This window comes from Colletotrichum jinshuiense, chromosome 8 (assembly GCF_051148585.1).
Source record: "Colletotrichum jinshuiense chromosome 8, complete sequence".
Classification (NCBI taxonomy): domain Eukaryota; kingdom Fungi; phylum Ascomycota; class Sordariomycetes; order Glomerellales; family Glomerellaceae; genus Colletotrichum; species Colletotrichum jinshuiense.
Genome location: NC_139315.1, coordinates 806 through 18909, shown reverse-complemented (window position 1 = coordinate 18909; position 18104 = coordinate 806). Strand labels below are relative to the sequence as shown.

Here is an 18104-nt window from a genome sequence, read left to right as displayed (position 1 = left end):
GTACAAGTCGTTGCCGTCGGTCATCCGAGGAAGCCTTGCAGCCTGATAGTCTCAACCCCTTACAGGCATTTAAGTGGACCCGCCAACGGCTTCCGCGGCCGAAGCAGTACGTAGTCACATGGTTCGGATGTCGGTTCTTTAAGTTTAAGCACAATGTGATGGCTAGTCGATAGACAACGATGTATTAGGTTTAATGCATCTTTGATTCGCGAAACTTTGCTAGAACAGAGAGGACTACGCTACATTCCGAGGAATATCCGTCGCTCCGGACACTTCTAGTTGGGTTTATTCCAATGTAGCACACCTCCGTATCGCAGCCAATGATGGGTCGTTCAAAATGAGTTATAAGGTTTTTGGAGCTTGGATTCCAAAGTCCAAGCTCTAGGAAGGTGGAGCGATGGAAAGCTAAGTTGTATGAAATGCCGGTAGTAGTTTAAATGCCGCTGCCCCGGGCTTTCCGTTTTATCGGCACGGCCCCTTGCGTTTCGCGAGAAACACAGTCACCTCCGTTGAGTGTTGAAAATGTAACAGCGTGTCTGCTTTGCAACCCTTTAAAAAGATTCAACTCCACATCGCAGCAAGCACTTTCTCACATCAGTCTGTGCCCTTTAGATGCATTTCTAAAGAAAACACGTCCTCGAGCACTAATCAGACCTAGAATATGGCCTTAGGAGCTGATAAACCGGACTCAGTCCAAGCATTTTTGCGAGCCGCCAACGAAGTCCCAGGCTCCATTAAGGACGAAGACGACAGAGCAAGAGTCCTTCTCAAGCTATATGAGCTCGTTAACAGAGTCGAGTCGCCATGGGAGACATTTGTGAGGCTGTACCTTAGTCAAGTAGGTCTTCCACAAGCGGTGTGAGTAAGAGATTGGAATCAGCTTGACTAAGCCGAGTGGAATAGCCTGCCACGTCTGCTGCACTGAAGGTACTCAAAGACTCGGGACTCCTTGAGCGCTGGCGACAGAATGGAAGCCTGCCTATGACCAGTGTTGAACTCTCAGGCCTCACTGACGGCTGTGATCCTGCTCTCCTCCGTATGTCAATCGATTCTTGCGAAAGGGTTTCGTATCTAACCTGGATTAGATCGTCTGATCCGTCTTCTAGCTGCAAACCACTTAGTTCAAATGACATCCGATGGTAAATACAAGCCTACCAAGTTCTGCACAAAGCTTGCTGAGTCAGACTTCGGTATCACCGCTCAGTTCTAGTAAGCTCCTTTGACCTTGTTCTTCATCGCCTCACGTCGCTAAGCTTGCAGCAACGACTACATGATCCCCATGTGCAACCACATGCCAGAGTTTCTCGCCAAAACAGGCTACGAGAATCCTAAGAATAATCGCAGGAGTATCTTCGATTCGACATTCAACTGGCGAGGCGGGCTTTTCAAGTATTTCAAGGAGCACCCGGACCAGGGAGAAGTCTTTAATATCGTGCAAAAGACTTCGACGTCTAACCAGACTAGATGGATATCGATTTATCCTAGCCAACTGCTTCTCGAGGGCGATCCGCAACTCCCCCTTTTTGTCGATGTGGGTGGGAGCGTTGGGCAGGATGTCCAGTGTTTCTTAGAGAAACATCCCGAGACTGCCTCTAGATTGTACCTCGAAGAAATCCCCTCGGTTTTGGCGGACGAGAAGTCCACCGTCGTCAAAGGCATCAACAAGGTCCCGTACAGTTTCTTCAATCCTCAGCCGATCAAGCGTATGTGAACCTCCTTTTCTCGTCCTCTTTGACTACCAAAGCCAATGGCGATCCAGATGCGCGCGCCTACTACATGCACCACATTCTCCACGACTGGCCTGACAACCAAGCTCGAAAGATCCTCGAGATGCAAAAAACAGCCATGAAGCCCGGCTACAGCAAGATTTTGGTCCATGACCAAATTATGAAAGACGACAGGCCAGCTCACCCGCATGCTGCTGCTTTCGACATAGGAATGATGGCCTTCGGTTCTGCGCAAGAGCGTACGGAGAAAGAGTGGGAGGCGCTTATCACTTCGGCCGGTCTCAAGATTGTAAAGATCTGGACTGTCCCATCCGCAGCTGAGGGCATTATCGAAATTGACTTGGCTGCAGAAAAGTCTAAGCTTTAGGGTAACGTGAACCACGATTATTATACTTGCATGTTTTATATGCTTCTATACGATTACTTTGTGGTGAATCTAAGCGTCTGTAAATTAAGGTATGAAGTGCTTGTCTAGAATCTAAACACAGAATAATTAAGTAGTGAGAAATTGTTGGATTACGTGACAAGAATACGGGCAGGCGGTCAGCAGCAGCGGCGGCAGCAGCAGCGGAGCCCGGAGATTACGTCTCCAGGCTGCCAATAGCTATATCTACGCTTCCGCTGCTGCTGCTGCCAATCTTTTACTTTCTCTTCTATAAACCGATTTACAGCTTCTAAATATACTATATTGATATTTAGCGAGCTCCAGCCTATATAGGTAGTCCTGTTGTATACAATAGATACCCTGTAATTTTAATACTAATTTGTGGTTAACCTTATAGGAAACACTACGATTTGTAGATAGCTTCACTGCTACCACTGCAATATTGTAGATCAGCAAGATTAAGCAGAAGAGGCAGCGCTGTTAGATCCCCCTATCCGTTCCAACTGGTCTAGGTGGAACCAACAGCACTACACTAATAAAGCTATCACGAGTCCCGTTTAGTCTGTTCCGACCAGCCTATCTAGAGATCTCGCGATAGCTTTGAATCTCTATATCATGGGACACTAGCGAGACTATGGTTAATCGCTGTCATCCGTCAGTGTCATGCAGCTGTTTACACCTAGAGATAGTGCAGGCTTTAGAAGTGCGGGGTAATACATCAAAAAACCAAGGGAAGCCTCTTCAGCTTAATTAGTCTTTATTCTACAATATACCTATTATCTACTATTGCACTACTTCTAACCCACCAGCCTATTACAAACTCTCTATCTTATATATTCACTTGCTCTAGTAGATAGGCTGAATTAGACCTTTCCAGCTTAATTAGAGTAAGTGATCCTATAATAAGCGTCTAATCTAAATGTTAGAAGTTATTTCTAATTGAAGTGGGTTGTTAGTAGACTACTTAGATGTCTTAAAGCTTTAAGAGGGCACTTAATTAGGGCTGCTTCTTATAGAAGAGATATTCCTTCAGCTAGAAAGGGGTTCTAGTTGAGCGTATTGACGGCGATATCTAGAGGTTTAATCTTGTGTTGACTAAGTCTATATATTTTTTTTCTTTAAGTATAAGCCTTGATTAGGCTTATATCTACCCTTATATAGGCTCTAACCTAAATGACATAAAGAAAACCCGCCCCTAATGTAGGTGGGCCCCTGGATCCCTACCCCATTCTACTATATAGGAATAGAGCTAATTACAACAATTGTGTCAACCAGCTATAGTTGAGAACAAGTCTATGCGTGTTCATGGTGGAATGAAGCTTATACCAACAAACAGCCAACAACACCGTATAGACTCTCATTGTAGCTCGATCAACATCACTCCTTCACCAACCTTGCGATGACTTCCTCTCTCCAAGCCCACAAAGCGGCGTAGGTCGCACCCGGTCCGACGAGAACGTGTCCCGTTAAAGTCAACGCCGCAGCCCCGATCGCCGCCCGCGTCGTCACGTACCCAAGTCGGCGCAGCTCGTACACGCTGTATAGACACCAGACCGCGACCGCCGCGAAACATAGAAGCATGTCGTATTTCCAAAATCCGGCGAGGTCGTTTCCCAAGCTCATAGACGCGACCGTTGGCAGGTCCAGGAATGCCTTGAAGAGAGACACCGAGGGGCTCAGGCGCGAGTACGCCAAAGCGGCAGCGTGCAGGGTCGCGGCCGCGAAGAAGCAGAGGGCGTAGCCGATGCGCAACGACGCCAGGTCCCTGTTTTCGAAAATCTCCCAGTCCAACGACTTAGTGCGCGAGATGTACCCCAGGGCGCCGGAAAGGACCCAGGTCAGGACGGAGACGTAGACGGGGGATGGCTGCCAGAAGGCGATGGCATTCTGCTGCACCACGCTGTCCCCGTACTGGAGGAACATGAGAATCGTCGGCAGGACGTAACCTAGAACAAGAGACACGGGCAAGGCCTTCGCGACCGAGGATGGGATCGGCCGGCCCGTGGGTCGGCTGTAGACGCCCCTCCGGGTCGTGTACAGGCTGACGAGGAAGTAGATGGGCGCGACCTTGCCGATGCCGACCAGTTGGTACACGGCGAGCAGCGAAGGCCACGATACGAGCGACAGATGGTTGCCGTTGCGGTAGCCCTCCACCGTCCAGATGTAGATAACGGGGATCAAGTTTGTCAGGAAGTAGACGCACTGCAGTGTCTTGTTGGGATCGTGGCCGGACGTGGGCTCGGAAAAGGCCCAGGCGAGCAGCGACAAGATGGCGTCGACCGGAGGGAGACCGGTGAACTCCCTCTTCAAGGGGTGGCCGAGAAAGCTCTGGTCTCTTGCGAATGCCTCTGGAGAGAGAAGCAAGACTCTCTGGGCGACGTAAAAGATCCCGCAGAGGGCGGCTCCCACAGCAAGCTTGGGCAGGATCGAAGACCCGAGAGGCCGGCTGGCGAGCTCGTCGAAGAAGGGGGTGGCGTGCGCCCGCTTGGGCACATCCAACAGGTCGAGTTTGTGTCCGCCTTCAATATTTGTGCTCCATGCAGCCTCCTTGTCGTCAATGGACACCTTCGGGATCATGTACCGCGCAAGAAACTCCAGCAGCGGACTCTCCATGGCGGCATACCGTTGCTCGTTGTGGGACGCCCTGACGAGGTTACAGACGCGCGGCTCGCGCGTCTTCTGCGTCTGGAGGAAGACGTTGTGGATCTGGTCGGTCGTGACGCCGGAGGGCCGCGTCTTGAGCAGCGTTACCAGGTTATTCACCAAGACCGCGGCCGTCTCGATCGCACTGTTTCCTCCCTGGCCGGCGATGGGTTCGAACTGGAAGCGTGTCAGTCCATTGGACAAATGAAATGACGAGTTACAGCATGATTGTTGGTTCACGGGGCTCGTACCTTGTGTGCTGCGTCTCCGATGGTCATGATGCGGTTGAAGTGCCATTTCTTGAACACATACTCCGGTAGTGGGGTCAGAACAGAGGAGATCTTGGCAGAGTACAGCGTCTTAAAGGTGAGGCTTTCCGTGATCTTGTCGTCCCGGTGCTCCTTAACGAGATTCTCCTCGTCTTCTTTGCTGAAGCGCGGGAGCTCCGGTCCATAGTGCGTCTTGCCCATGTTGACAAAGAGGAACCAATAGACTCTGTTCTGGGGGCCGGCGATGACGAGGTAGGAGAAATGCTTGTTGAAGTTAGTCTGGGTCGTCCCGGCATTCCAGTCCTTCAAGATGGAGATGCCAAAGATGCACTTGTAGACCGTCGGCAGGCACTCTAAACGATCCGTTAACTAAGCTATGGTCTCTGGAGGTTCCCACCATGCATGCAGCGCATGCCTCACGTACCTGTATGCTCCGAGGCGGGAATGTAGCCGGGCTCAAGTGTGTTCGCAAGCCGCCACATCTCGCTCCGGACTTTGCTGTGGATGCCGTCCGCACCCACCAAGATGTCTCCCGCGTACGACTGGCCGTCGCTTGTTTCCACTCTGACGCCGGACGGCTCGAGCGAGACGCGGACGACTTTTTTGCTGACGAGGATGCTGTCCTTGTTCTTCAGGTTTTTCCACAGCGCTTTGAGGATCATCTGGCGATCTACGAAAACGACATCGTACCCGTGGCTGTATTAGGGTGTAAGCACGACCTGAGTCTCCGTACCGACCCTCCGTGGACTGCTCACCGTTTCCTAAACTGCTCGCCGATGCCGGGGTACTGGCTGGCCGAGTTGCCCTCGGAGTCGCGGAGAGACATTGTGGAGAGAGGCTCGTCAATGAGCTTCCTGATCTCGTCGTACAGCCCGACTTGGTCCAGGACGCGGGAGCCGTTGGGGAGAATGCCGATGCTCGCGCCGACCTGGGGCGCCATCTCATGGTATGCCTCGAGGATGACGTAGTCAATGCCAACTCTCTCGAGCAGGTTGGCCAGCGTTAAGCCGGCTATGCTCCCGCCGGCGATGAGTACTTTGAACTTCTTGGGAGCCATGATGGTAATAATGGATCAGTCTCGTCAGATGAGCCGAAAAAGGTGTTTGTGAAGGACTTGGTAGCTTTTACGAGGCACAGAAAGAGAAGAGGGCAGACAAGAAAAATGCGAATTCTCGGCGCTTTAATAAATATTTTGTTCCCAGGGCCACTCTTAGATGAGCTGCAGTTTCAACAGGCCTCAAATGATCATCATGCCGGACCGTTGACGTAGTGTCAACCTAACCTTGATATTAGTGGAGTTGAGAACCCTGTCTTCTCCGTGAATGCCGTGTTTTACTCGCTCAAACAGGCAATTCGGGTCCGACTCGGAACTTTCCACCGGAGAAAACCCATGAGATCCCACACTAACTCCTAACTGGAGGTTTTCGGTTCTTTAGATGCTGCAACACAGACATGGCAAAACTCTAGTTTATATACTCGATTTAGCCTATTTTGTTGTTACAGTTAGTTATCCGACAGTAGGGTTTGTGTTAATAGAGCGCTGAGGTTGATACTGGAACAGTGGTCGCATGTGCTGTAAGTCGTTCGGCTAGATCTAGGCTTTAGAAGGTATAGTAATCAATCATACAATCAACAAGGTTGTAGTACTAGTGATATCACTAATGAATGATATAAAGATTCATATAGGAATAAATCACAAGTTGATTGCTAAAGAGCCTAGGTCCGAGGCCAAGACGCCTTAGAGGTTTATGCTAGCTGGGTTCTAGGAAATATGGGATAGAAAGTCTTAATGACTTTCCTCTTCTAATTGTTCTACTTCTATTAGTTCTCCTACCCTCTCTCATCATTCAAGACGCTTAGACTGGTTTCCTACCTTAAGCCTAAGGGTTGTTCAGCCTGTCAAGCTCCTGCATCAAAACAAAGGCCAATCACTGTACCTCTAATATTTGATTATCAAAGAAATACGATATCTTCGTGGTGTAAGTTCACTCCGCCCAGATAGACCGCCTTCACTTTCCGCGCGACCTCGACCGGCTTCGTGAACGATCCCGACTTTATAAACGACCTCGCGTTGGATTTCACTTAAAAAGTACAAACCAGTTATAACCTTGTAACCCACCCCACTGCGTACAGCGATTTCTAAGCAATACAAATTATTAATATTAGATTTATTACTACGTTTCATTTTGTACGGAGCTCGGCGTCACCTAGTATGAAATATCGTTCACCCTTTAGGTACGCGCTGTCTATCACCTTTTCCCCCATCAGTACGTGTAACGGAACGACCTGTTCTCCCGGTCCGTCATGGACTGCCAGACCTCGGGCGCCAGGTACGCGTCCTCGGACTGGGGTACGGCGCCGCGCCGCTTGTTCTCGAAGCGGTAGTAGGCGTACAGAGTGAGGGTAACGAGGGCGCAGCCGGTCTGGGTGCCCATGACGGCGATCTTGGCCGGGCGGTACTCAGGCGCGTCCCGGGCCTGGAAGGTCTGCGGGCCGATGATGTTGCCCAGGGAGAAAGAGCCCGAGACGATGGCCGCGGCGAAGGCGCGCTTCGTCGCGCCGCCGAAATTGGCGGCAGTCCACTGGGAGACGACGTGTCAGTGGTATGCTCGAGACGATGCAGTTCAACTCAAGGAGTTCCTTAACACTCACGGCGTAAAAGACGGGTAGGGGCGCGACGATGGCGTTGACGAGGTAGATGCCCGCCAGGCAGCCGGAGCGGTTGCTGACGGGGAGGAAAGACATGAGAGCGCCGCCGATGATGCTGAATGTGAAATCGGTCAGTAAGCTGCTTCCAACTCGTCCTCCATGCCGGAAAAATTCTTTAATATCGCGGGTGACTTGGAACTCACGCCGGGATGATGCAGACGACGATCCACGCCCACCGGTTGGATGTGCGGCGGATGCCGTAGCCGGCGAGGAGGGTGAAAAAAATGCTGACGACGCCCGAGGGCATGTTCATGAGGGCGGCGCGCTTCGGGTCATAGCCGAGGTTGCGGATAAGGGTTGATGAGTACGTCGTGATGACGCCGCTGGACACGGAAAACTTTGGGGGGGTGTCAGCTGGGGGGAGGGGGTAACAGGAACAACAACAATAACAGTAACACATCAAAGAGGAACGGTACGCACGAGAACGACGGCCAGGGTTATCAGGTACATCTGGGGGTCCATCAGGGCCTCAAGGATCTGCCTCGGACGGAACTTGCGGCTCTCGATGCCCGTCTGGTTGACGCTGACGTGCCGTAGCAGGGCGACTTTCTCCGTGTCGGACAGCCAGGTGGCCTTCATGGGCGTATCGGGCACGAAGAGCAGGGTGGCGATGCCGATAGCGACCGTCATGCAGCCGAGGACGACAAACATGATGCGCCAACCGTCAAGGGCGGCGTGGGGCGGGATGTGCTGGAAGCCGTACGAGATGGCGCCGCCGAGGATCTGGCCGATGCCAAGGCCGAGGTACCAGAAGGAGAAGCGCGGGGCCTGCTCGGACTTGGTGTACCACTGCGCGCTGATGAGCATCAGTGAGGGGCCGATGGTAGCCTCGAAGATGCCGAGGAAGACACGCGAGACGAGGAGCGTCTGGTAGTTGTAGGCCGCGGCGCCGCACGCCGTTGCGGTGCCCCAGAGAACGACGTTGAGGCCGAGCCACTTGGCCGCGGGGACCATCTGGAGGAAGTAGACTGGGGGTGGGGAGTCAGTTCGGTTGTTCCACTGATACGGAAGAGGGGATGACGGAAAGACAACGCACTGTTGGGGATCTCGAAGCAGAGGAGACCGACAAAGAGAAAGGTGGCAATATTGGAGAACTCGTTGCCAACGAGCTTCAGGTCCTTTGTCAGGCCCATGACGGCAGCGTACTGTATTCGGCCACCATATCAGTATAGGCAAACTCTTTTCCTCTTCTCGACAGATGTCCAACAGAACAACGGGGCAGAGACGCACATTGAGGATGACCTTGTCCAGGAACTGCATGGTGTAGCAGAGAAACATGAGCGGCACGATACGCCAGTCAATCTTCCGGCGGAGCGCGTCAATGTCGACCGAGGACGTGTCGTTGCCGGCATCGCGGTGGGTGTTGAGGAACTTCCACGCGGCGTCGACGTTGGTGTCGGACGGCACGTGCGAGTCGGACGAGGCCGAGCTCACGACGCCCTTGGGGTGCTTGTCGTCCGTGGACATGGTCGAGGGTGTTTCTCTCTCTCAGGCCGGGGTTTGAACGTTGGGGACGGAGAACGGCCGTCTGGAGAGATTACCAGGCCCGGTATTACACAGTGATATGGAGAGAGAGACTCAAAAGCAATGAACGCTATTCCGTACTTTCTACCTTGTGATCGACGAGGCACGCACAGGCTTCCGCTGCGGGACTGCCAAAGTCTAAAGAAGGTTGAGAGGGGAGGGAGGGGGGTGGAGGGGGGTGGTGATCTCGTTGCGATCTGCGCAGATGTCGAATGGAAAAGAATGAATAAAAGAGGAAGATCTGGAGGGTGGGAGAGGAGGATGGAAGGGATTGGTGGCAGTAATGAAAGGAAGGGAAAATGCAACGAGAAAGATGATGGACCCCGCCAGGAGGAGCAACACACCAGGAAGAATCAGAACGCCAGAATGAGACCAAGTCGAAGGGGGCAGAGAGAGGGCAAGATTCCCTGGTAGTGCCGGTGCTGCTGGTGGCGTCCTTGTACAACCGTACCCATGTCATGTCAGCATCAGCATACGTAGTAATACTCGACGCGACGAGATGCAACCCATTGCGGCCGTACAAGATAACCATCGGGAGGAGGGGTGGTCCAACACCGTGAAGTTGCAACCAATCAGCCCTAGTGCCGTACGGCGCAGTCCCCCGATCCCTGCCTGCATATCAGTAGTGTATCTGAATCCGGATGCCCGTATACCTATGCCCACGGTCGAAAGTAGGGACCGGGACTCCCCCCCCCCCCGGGCGGCCGATGCAAGCATGCATGCGACTTGGACTCCCAATTGGAAGAACGAGAGACCTTCACCCTTGATTTACGGGCTGCCCGCACCCTTCGAGGCTCTAGATAGAACGGGAGGTCAGTGGTGGAGGTGCCTTCGACATGCCCCCATTCAAGCCTTGTCCCATTCATATCCGCCCTGATCGAGAGCCAATGCCAGCACGTCTTTGGTGTGCAGTATACCTTTCTCGCCAGCCCAACCTGCTCTTTCGAGCCCCCCTGTTCTAAGAAGAAGGGGAGGCTTCATGCTAACAAGACCCGTGCCAGAACATCGTCTCGTCTCCGCCGTTCCTGGCGCCCGTCTTCATGAAGAAGGCCAAAAACTACCGCTCCAAGTTCTCGGGTGGCTCCTCGCACGGCCGCAGCCACCTCAAGGGGCCCGAGCGCTACAAGCTCAGCGAAATGAACCACGACAAGAGCGTCCTCGCCTCGGCCAACCACAGCAAGGCCGGCGACGGCAGCGAGGAGAACATCCTGCCGGGGAACATCATGAAGTCCGTCACGTACAGCGTCCAGGTCGACGACGGGGCCGAGGGCAAGTCGGGCAAGTCCGACATGACGAGGCCGCGGAAGAGGGATTTAAGGGACTCTGACCTTTGAGGGCGTACATTTATCTGCATCATAGTATCAAATGAGTGGCAGAGTCTTTGGAGATTTGTACATGATAAATGTCGTAAGATACTAGAAGGGGAGTGTCTTCAGACGTGATAGATAGACGACATGGCGATGGAGGGTCTTGAAAGTAACGATCAGATTTCACAGCGATCACTTCCCGTCGCAGAATCTTCGATCGCCCAAAGATACGACGGCGATACCATCGATTGAGGTGGAGGAACCTGAGAGGAACCCGTCATCACAAGCACGGACTCGTGTGGATCGCTCTCCACCGCGCAAGGGTGTACAAATACGTGTCAATGTCATGGAAATCACCCCATATATCCCAGATCCCAAAACACGGTGTCGATCTCCATTCTCAAAAAGGGTCGTCTCAGGCTAGGTCTCTCAGCCTTCATTAACAAACAATCTGTCTCACATCGCCTTACTCCTCGTCGAATTGAAGCATCATCTCCCGCTTGCTCAGCAGGGGGCTCGCGGGGCTGATCCTGGGCCAGTCGTGCGCGTCTAGGCAGGCTCGCCGCGAGGCCAGCACGCCGGGCCGGGCGCGGGCGACGACGCGGTCCTCGTAGACGTCTATGGCGGCCCGAAATTCAGCGAAGTCGGCGTCCAGCGCGGGCGCCACCGTCTCGGCGAAGTCCAGCACGTCGATAATGGCGTGGTTGGCGCCCTCGCCTCGGTCTGTCGGAAGCCATCAGCCAGTCCAATCAACGCATCCGACCCTCTGTGGGTAGAGAGAAGAACAGTCACGGGGTGTGACACATTGAAGCCTTTGTCAACAGTAAAGAAAACCACTTACACATCGCCATGGCGTGAAAGGCGTCGCCCATCAACACCGCCCTGCCCTTGGACCTCAGTCCCTTCGGCGGCGCGTAGTCGTATAGGTCGAGGTGCTTCACATCCGTATCGGCAGGAATGCCGAGCGCGAGCCCTCGAAACGGCTCCGACCAGCTCTCGGCCAACGACCTGATGAACCCGATCTTGCCGCCGCTCGTCTGCGAGTAGCCCGTCGGCGCTGCCTTACCCAGGAACCCCGGGCGGTCCGGCCACGAGATACACATCTGGCAGCTGAAGTCCCCCGTGCTCTCCTCGTTGTTGCCGGGGGCGTCGAGCACTGCAACCCGCAGAGGCTTTGATTAGTTATGTTTTGCTTCTTGTCCGCTCTCTACGCGAACTTGCTTGCAAGGGGAGAAACCCCAGCGGGCATCGATACTTTTCCGGGCGCAGGGATTGTGTTATTGAGCCCAAGGACTATCCCGGTTCGGACACACAATGATCGACACCCCCGATCCTGGCTGGCTGTGGGAGAAACTTTGGCCCCTTCAGGCACAGCAGGAAGTGAAATGAATGCAACACTGGATAAGAAAACTCACTGCTGAGATAGAGAAACGTGTCATTGCGAGATGACGCTCCTTGCAGGAAGAAAGGGTCGAGCTTCCGAATCGGCGCCATCTGATCCGGCGACAGGGGCACCTTGAGGCCGAGCACGCGGACCGGAATCCGGTATCTCTCGTGCTGGTCCGGGAACAACTGCCGCCGAAATCGAGACGGGCCACCGTCGCATGCCACGACCATGCGGCCAGTCACTGACGAGCCGTCATCAAACGAGACGACGACCGAGTCCTGCTTCTCCTCGAACTTGACGAAGCTCTTCCCCCACTGCGTGTACGAGCTGTTTAGCACGTTGGTTGACGTGAGGTGCAGCATCTCAAAAAATAATGGCGTCACATCCATGGACTATGGAACAACGACTACGAGGAGGAACCACGAGAGACGACATACCTCAATATCCACGTCCGTCGCGAGCAACCGTCGCAGCCTCTCTCGCGTCACCCTGATCCGCAGGTTCTCGGGCTCCCGCGGGCTCGTGCCCTTCAGCTCGCCCGTGCTGAGGTCGAAGAAGGGGAACGCCGAGGCCTCGCCCCGCGCGACGGCGGCGCGGTCGACGTACGCGTCCGGTAGCCGCGCGACGAGGTCCTCCGGTAGCAGGGACCGCAGCGCCGGCAGCGACCAGTGCAGCGTCAGGCCCCAGCCGACGCCGCGCGTGGTGAGGTCCAAGTCGCGCTCGTACAGACGGAAGGGCACGTTGGTCTTGCGCAGGTACTGGGCCAGCAGCAGGCCGCTCACGCCGGCGCCGACAATGATGACGGGGTGAGGGGTCCCGTCTCGGTCTGACATGGCTGGGCCCGGGTGTATCTGGTGTGGTCTGGTTTGTGCTGCCGTGGCGTTTCTTTGGTCTGACTTGCCCGCTGGTGTGTTTGTCCGTCGCTGACCAGCTTGTTGATCTGATCAGGAGTTTGGAGGGACCGGCTGGGGGGAGGAGGTGTCTGCTGCTTAACAGAACCTTTCTCTTGGATGAGATGAGCAGCAGCGTAGACAACAGTAAATCCTGAGCTATAAGCAGGCAAATGAAACCCTTCAGGCCAATGAGAAGCAGTAGTAATACAATGAAATGCGCAGTATCATTGCTTCACGAGGAACCCCGCCTGGGCCAAGGGCTTCCAGCTCCCGACCTCATCGAACCACCCCCCACTGCTTGTTCATACTACAAAAACGCCAAACCCACTTCTCTTGACCCGTAGAGGAATCCAGGGAAGGTAGAAGACAGAATAGGCTGATGTCGGGGGCCACCGGCAAGGGTCGCCTAACTAGTTACACCCAAGGGGCGGGAGGATCGCCTGAGAGACCTCGCGGGGCTTGGCTCCTGTGGCCTAAAAGTCGCCCACCCACACACACATACACACACAAATAAAAGAGCCTAGAGAAGCCGTCGACGGGCGTTTTTTTTATCAGCGGCCCCAGGGAGAAGCGGGAGGAAGCGGGAGGAAGCGGGAGGGAGCGAGGCCCCCACTATCTGTGCCTCAGCGTTGCGATTGTGGCCGCCCGCAGCCACACCTCGATCCGGACAAGGCTGGGCCAGACTCTTGATGTCGCCTCTCTTCTGCAGCAAACCACTTGTTCTCGACTCTTTAACCGGGATGCTTCCATTTCAGTTTTCCGTCGGGCGGTCTAGACAGAGAGCAACGCTGGGCGAGGACAAAGTCCCTCGTCAGCCTCGTTCAAGGGCAGGGGGATGCTAGCCTTCGCCAGAACGGCCCAATCTCTAACCGGCCAGGGGTGTAGGGGTCCTCTGTACTCTGTACAAAAGGCTGAATGGCAGAACATACCCTTCCCCCCGTACGTAATACAACGGCGACCTTCGTCCATCTCGACTCGTCTGGCTAAGCATTCTGTGCAGTGGAAGCAACGGGAGCTATGCCGTAAATCCACCAAGGGCCCCTAAAAGTGTGTAGTTTATAAAAAGTCGTATGGCGCACCAATCGCGTCTATCAGAACCGCCGCCACTTGACGGCAGGCAGTCAAGATTCGATGGGTCTGGAACATCCCTGGTTTGCTCACGAGGGTTGCTTTGTCATTCTTAGAGAGACTCGCCATTCTGCCAGTCTACGTAATCGTTGATCGTCCCACCAGACGTGTCTAGATCTTCCAGAGCACTCACTGGCTGGTTCAAGAGAAACTACCTGGCCATAGAGACTGTCACTACTTTCCACTATCGCCCAATACAAACCCGCCGTCTGCCGAATTTCCCTCATCAACCTGTTGGCAGAGACCATGCACCTGCAGGTTGGTCAAATCGCCTATGGATCAGACTTTTTCTCGCCCAGCAACAACCCTTGGCTACCTCATGCAAGACCGTGGCACAGCACGCCGAATACAACCTCGCCAGCTGCAAGTCCGCACAAGGGTATCACTCGGTGGTTTGAATTCGCCCCCTTCCTTTCCCTACAGGGCCATTGATCCGGTAACGCTTCATGCGTCGACTGAAACCGTAGTCGGCCAGCGTAACACTGTCCAGCAACAGAGCAGTACCTCGGGTGGATACTGCAATGCGCTTTGCATCAGAGGATGAGGTGCGCCGCATCTCGTTTGAAGGTCTGGCCCGGGACGGCGGGATGGCAGGTTGTCACGGCAGCCTCCCTATCAAGCTGAACCAACCTCACCAACGCCTCGTCATACAAGGTTCTGACTGGTGGGATTGGCAGCAAACATCCGACCGAACCCGCGCTTGAATTGCTCCGACCCCCCTCCCCCCCCCCTTCCTGGCGTATCTGTCGTCCGCCCTCCTTCTTCCGATTTCTCAACACCGAATGGCGCCCGGCAGTCCGGGCTATCTAGTAGATGGTGCGGCGCTGGCTAGATGCCACCAATCTAAGCATCGGCGCCTCCCAGTGAATTCCCCTGTCATTCTTTGATTAGGCCGCAGCCATAATGCATAAAATACATTTTGCTAGTTGTTATCTTCGCCTGCATCCTGTGTCCCTTGCAGCTAAGTGAGCGACTTACTGGCATTACAGACACATGAATCCCTTCCCTTATGCCTTTATACGTAACGCAGCTGCCCTGAGATCAGCAGGCGTTAATGCTACAGTTGTCCTACCTCCACTAAACTCCGCTTATCAAGGATATTGCCACGCGGGTGACAGAAAAGACAGCACACTAAAGCCTTATACACTACTACCCCACATTACATCCCTATTACGACCTAACAAGTGTTACAACCTAACAAGTTACTAAACACAACGCCCCACCTAGCGGTAAGGACGTAGGCGGTATAAGCCTTTATATTAGAACAGGGCTAGGGTGGCTAAGCGTGGCACCGCTACAGACATACAAGCCTTAACATAAGGAGGGTGTACAACTTTAGCAACCCTTAGGTAGATATTTTATTTTTTCCTTTATAAGTAGTCTTATACGTCTAATTAGATATATAGAGGACGGATAAGTATATATAGTAGGTAGTAATTAATTTCTATTTAGGATAGGGAATTAATATAGAGGCATAACGAATTAACACAGCGGCGTGACTCTTATAGCGGCATGACATGCACGCTAGTTGATTAGCTGGAAATTCTTTAGACCTAGCCGTTATTGCGGGCGGTATTCTGGTAGAATACCAGGGTTAGGGTGCAGGGTTGCACGTAAAAAAAAAAGGCGTGGTCTGTATATTCTTACAGACTGACTTTCACTAAATACCAGCTTAAAAAAAAACTATAAATAAAAATAACCCGACCTATATATACGACAACCCTAGGGTTGCGGCGTTTTACCTTAGGGGTTATAACACTACTGGAATAGGGCGGGGTTCAACCCACGCGGCCTATGCAGACATATAGACAGCAGGGCTACTTTACCCCTAACTACATCACCATCCTGTTCTTTCCTTAGTCATCAGCAGGTATTTAAACCTAATTAAAGCAGATTAAGCCTAATTAGACATCAGCAGACAACATTACATTAATACTCCTTTCTTTACGTAATCTAGAGATCTTCTATAAATTTACTTATACATGCGTGCGACTATAGCGGAGGTGACTACTAAGCAATAAGGCAAACTCTTAACCCTCCCTATACAGCCTAGAAAGTGTAATTATCTGTTTAGAATAGGCCTGATTAGGCCTATCTCTAATAGATAATTAACACTTCTGTTGCTCTATAGATGGGAAGTTACTTTATAGTAGGTAGAACCTAAGGTGTGTAGTAGTTGCTAGGTGTGTTGTAGTGTTTTACATCTATTTATCCCTACTATTCTACTTTAATAATGCCTTGTAGGCGAATCAAACGGCTGATCTTCTTATTACTAAGTAAGAGGTTAATAACCTCTTACACTATAATAATAAACTAAATTCTTTAACGACAAGATAAATCTAATCTAATTAAAGGAAAACCGATATATATAACTACTTTAAGAGAAGATATTTAACCTTAAAACGATACTAATTAATTAACTAATTAATTTAGTTAACCGATATTTCTTTAGCCTTTATTAATCTATATATTAAAGTAAGGTTGTAAGGAAGTTAAGTTAACTACTAAATAAAAATAATTAACATACTAATATCGTTTAGCCTTTTAGATATTATAGGATATAAGCTAAACTATATTAGTTTTATAGAGGACAGCTAAATTATATCTAGACTCTAGATTTAAATAAATATTAGCCTAGCCGTTATTACAGGCGGTATTCTAGCAGAATACTAGGGTTAAGGTGTAGGGTTGCCTATAAAAAAAAGAGGCATAGTCTGTATATTGTTGTAGACTAACTTTTACTAAATACCAGCTTAAAAAACAAACGATAAATAAAAATAACCCAACCTATATATACAACAACCTTAAGGTTGTAGCGCTTTACCCTTAGGGTTATAATACTACCCTACGCTATTTCCCTTAATCCATCCTATAGCCTTACCACCCCTCAACCCTAGGCCAGGTCGCTTAACCCAGACAACCCCTAGACTAACGCCACCACCCACCACACAGCATAAAAAGCAATATAAAGGCAGACAGATAATAGCAACTAACAACTAATAAATATAGTATATATATAACACCCTACCTTTTTTATTACTAAAACGATATATAACACAAACAGAAGCTAGAAAACAAATAAAACAATAAAGCAAGTAGAGTAAGGTATATATAGAGAATACGTTACTATAAGACCGGCTGTATTATAGTCGTAGTAGCAGTATAATATATAGGAAGTAAGTAAAAACAATATATCAACAGTAGTAAGAAGGAAAGAAAAGGAGAGAAAGATGTAAAGAGAGTAGGGTTACTACAGCAGTAGCTTTAGTGCTAGTTGTAGTAGTTTATTTCTCTAGAGTATCTAGGCTATCTTTTAAGAAATAAAATAGAAGTTACCTATACTATATACACTAAAGTGATATAGAGGATATATTCCTTTTCTTAACGCTATATAAACAAGCAACTTAAATATTTTTAATTTCTATAAAGTTAACCCTACTATATAAAAAAGTAAGCTAGCTCTAGTTAATATAAGTTGTATTTTACTATTATAAGGAAATAGTATTATAATAACCAGCTACTATACTATAATATAGTATAACTTACTAGTATATACTTTTTATAAAATAAAAAGGCTAATTGTTTTATACTTACTCTAAAAAATAGAAGTATAACATTACATTATAGCCCTACTTAGTTATATCTTAATACTAGTTATATTTCTTATAAGTAAAAGAAAGAGAGCTACCTATAAGACTATATAAGGGTTAGCTACGTTATTAGACTAGATAGTAGTATAAATATTTAGTATTTAGTATAAGTAATATATTAATAATATACAACTTTATTAAAACCTAAAATATATAAACTAGTACTTTACTATTATATAAATTAGGTGTTCTACTAGATCTACTATAGACTATAAGATATATCTTTATATTAATATAGTATAAAGCACTACTATATTATATATTCCTCTAGTTTAGTGTAAGATGGTTATAGTTATTAGTCTCCTTTTAATATAGGGTTAGGGTTGCTAAATACCCTTAATATTTACTAAATTCCGTTAAGGATAAACAACCTATAGAAGTTTAAAAGCCTATATATTATATTATATAGTATATTATTATAGTATAGGTCTACATCTAGTAGTAGATATAAGTATTAATATCGCTATATATAGTAGGGTTCT

The 18104-nt window shown here is 50.4% G+C and overlaps 5 protein-coding genes across 5 annotated transcripts; 2 read left to right on the top strand and 3 right to left on the bottom strand.

Moving 5' to 3' along the window:
• Positions 1-1126: 1126 nt before the first annotated feature.
• On the top strand, positions 1127-2094 carry EsH8_VIII_000005 (uncharacterized protein; the record flags this gene model as incomplete). Its single annotated transcript, XM_083269047.1, has 3 exons — positions 1127-1209; positions 1261-1703; positions 1760-2094. The coding sequence occupies 3 exons, from the start codon at positions 1127-1129 to the stop codon at positions 2092-2094; spliced, it is 861 nt and encodes a 286-aa protein (XP_083128815.1).
• Positions 2095-3489: 1395 nt separating this feature from the next.
• On the bottom strand, positions 3490-6081 carry EsH8_VIII_000004 (uncharacterized protein; the record flags this gene model as incomplete). The annotated part of the gene is made up of 4 exons (XM_083269046.1): positions 3490-4932; positions 5007-5377; positions 5449-5720; positions 5780-6081. 4 exons carry the CDS (start codon positions 6079-6081, stop codon positions 3490-3492), a joined length of 2388 nt encoding a protein of 795 aa, XP_083128814.1.
• Positions 6082-7288: 1207 nt separating this feature from the next.
• EsH8_VIII_000003 (uncharacterized protein) lies at positions 7289-9200 on the bottom strand (the record flags this gene model as incomplete). Its single annotated transcript, XM_083269045.1, has 6 exons — positions 7289-7606; positions 7677-7788; positions 7877-8070; positions 8154-8701; positions 8770-8878; positions 8964-9200. 6 exons carry the CDS (start codon positions 9198-9200, stop codon positions 7289-7291), a joined length of 1518 nt encoding a protein of 505 aa, XP_083128813.1.
• A 698-nt stretch (positions 9201-9898) lies between these two features.
• EsH8_VIII_000002 (uncharacterized protein) lies at positions 9899-10591 on the top strand (the record flags this gene model as incomplete). The annotated part of the gene is made up of 2 exons (XM_083269044.1): positions 9899-9928; positions 10259-10591. The coding sequence occupies 2 exons, from the start codon at positions 9899-9901 to the stop codon at positions 10589-10591; spliced, it is 363 nt and encodes a 120-aa protein (XP_083128812.1).
• A 439-nt stretch (positions 10592-11030) lies between these two features.
• Positions 11031-12784, bottom strand: EsH8_VIII_000001 (FAD-dependent oxidoreductase; the record flags this gene model as incomplete). Its single annotated transcript, XM_083269043.1, has 4 exons — positions 11031-11287; positions 11406-11720; positions 11980-12265; positions 12389-12784. The coding sequence occupies 4 exons, from the start codon at positions 12782-12784 to the stop codon at positions 11031-11033; spliced, it is 1254 nt and encodes a 417-aa protein (XP_083128811.1).
• Positions 12785-18104: the final 5320 nt, after the last annotated feature.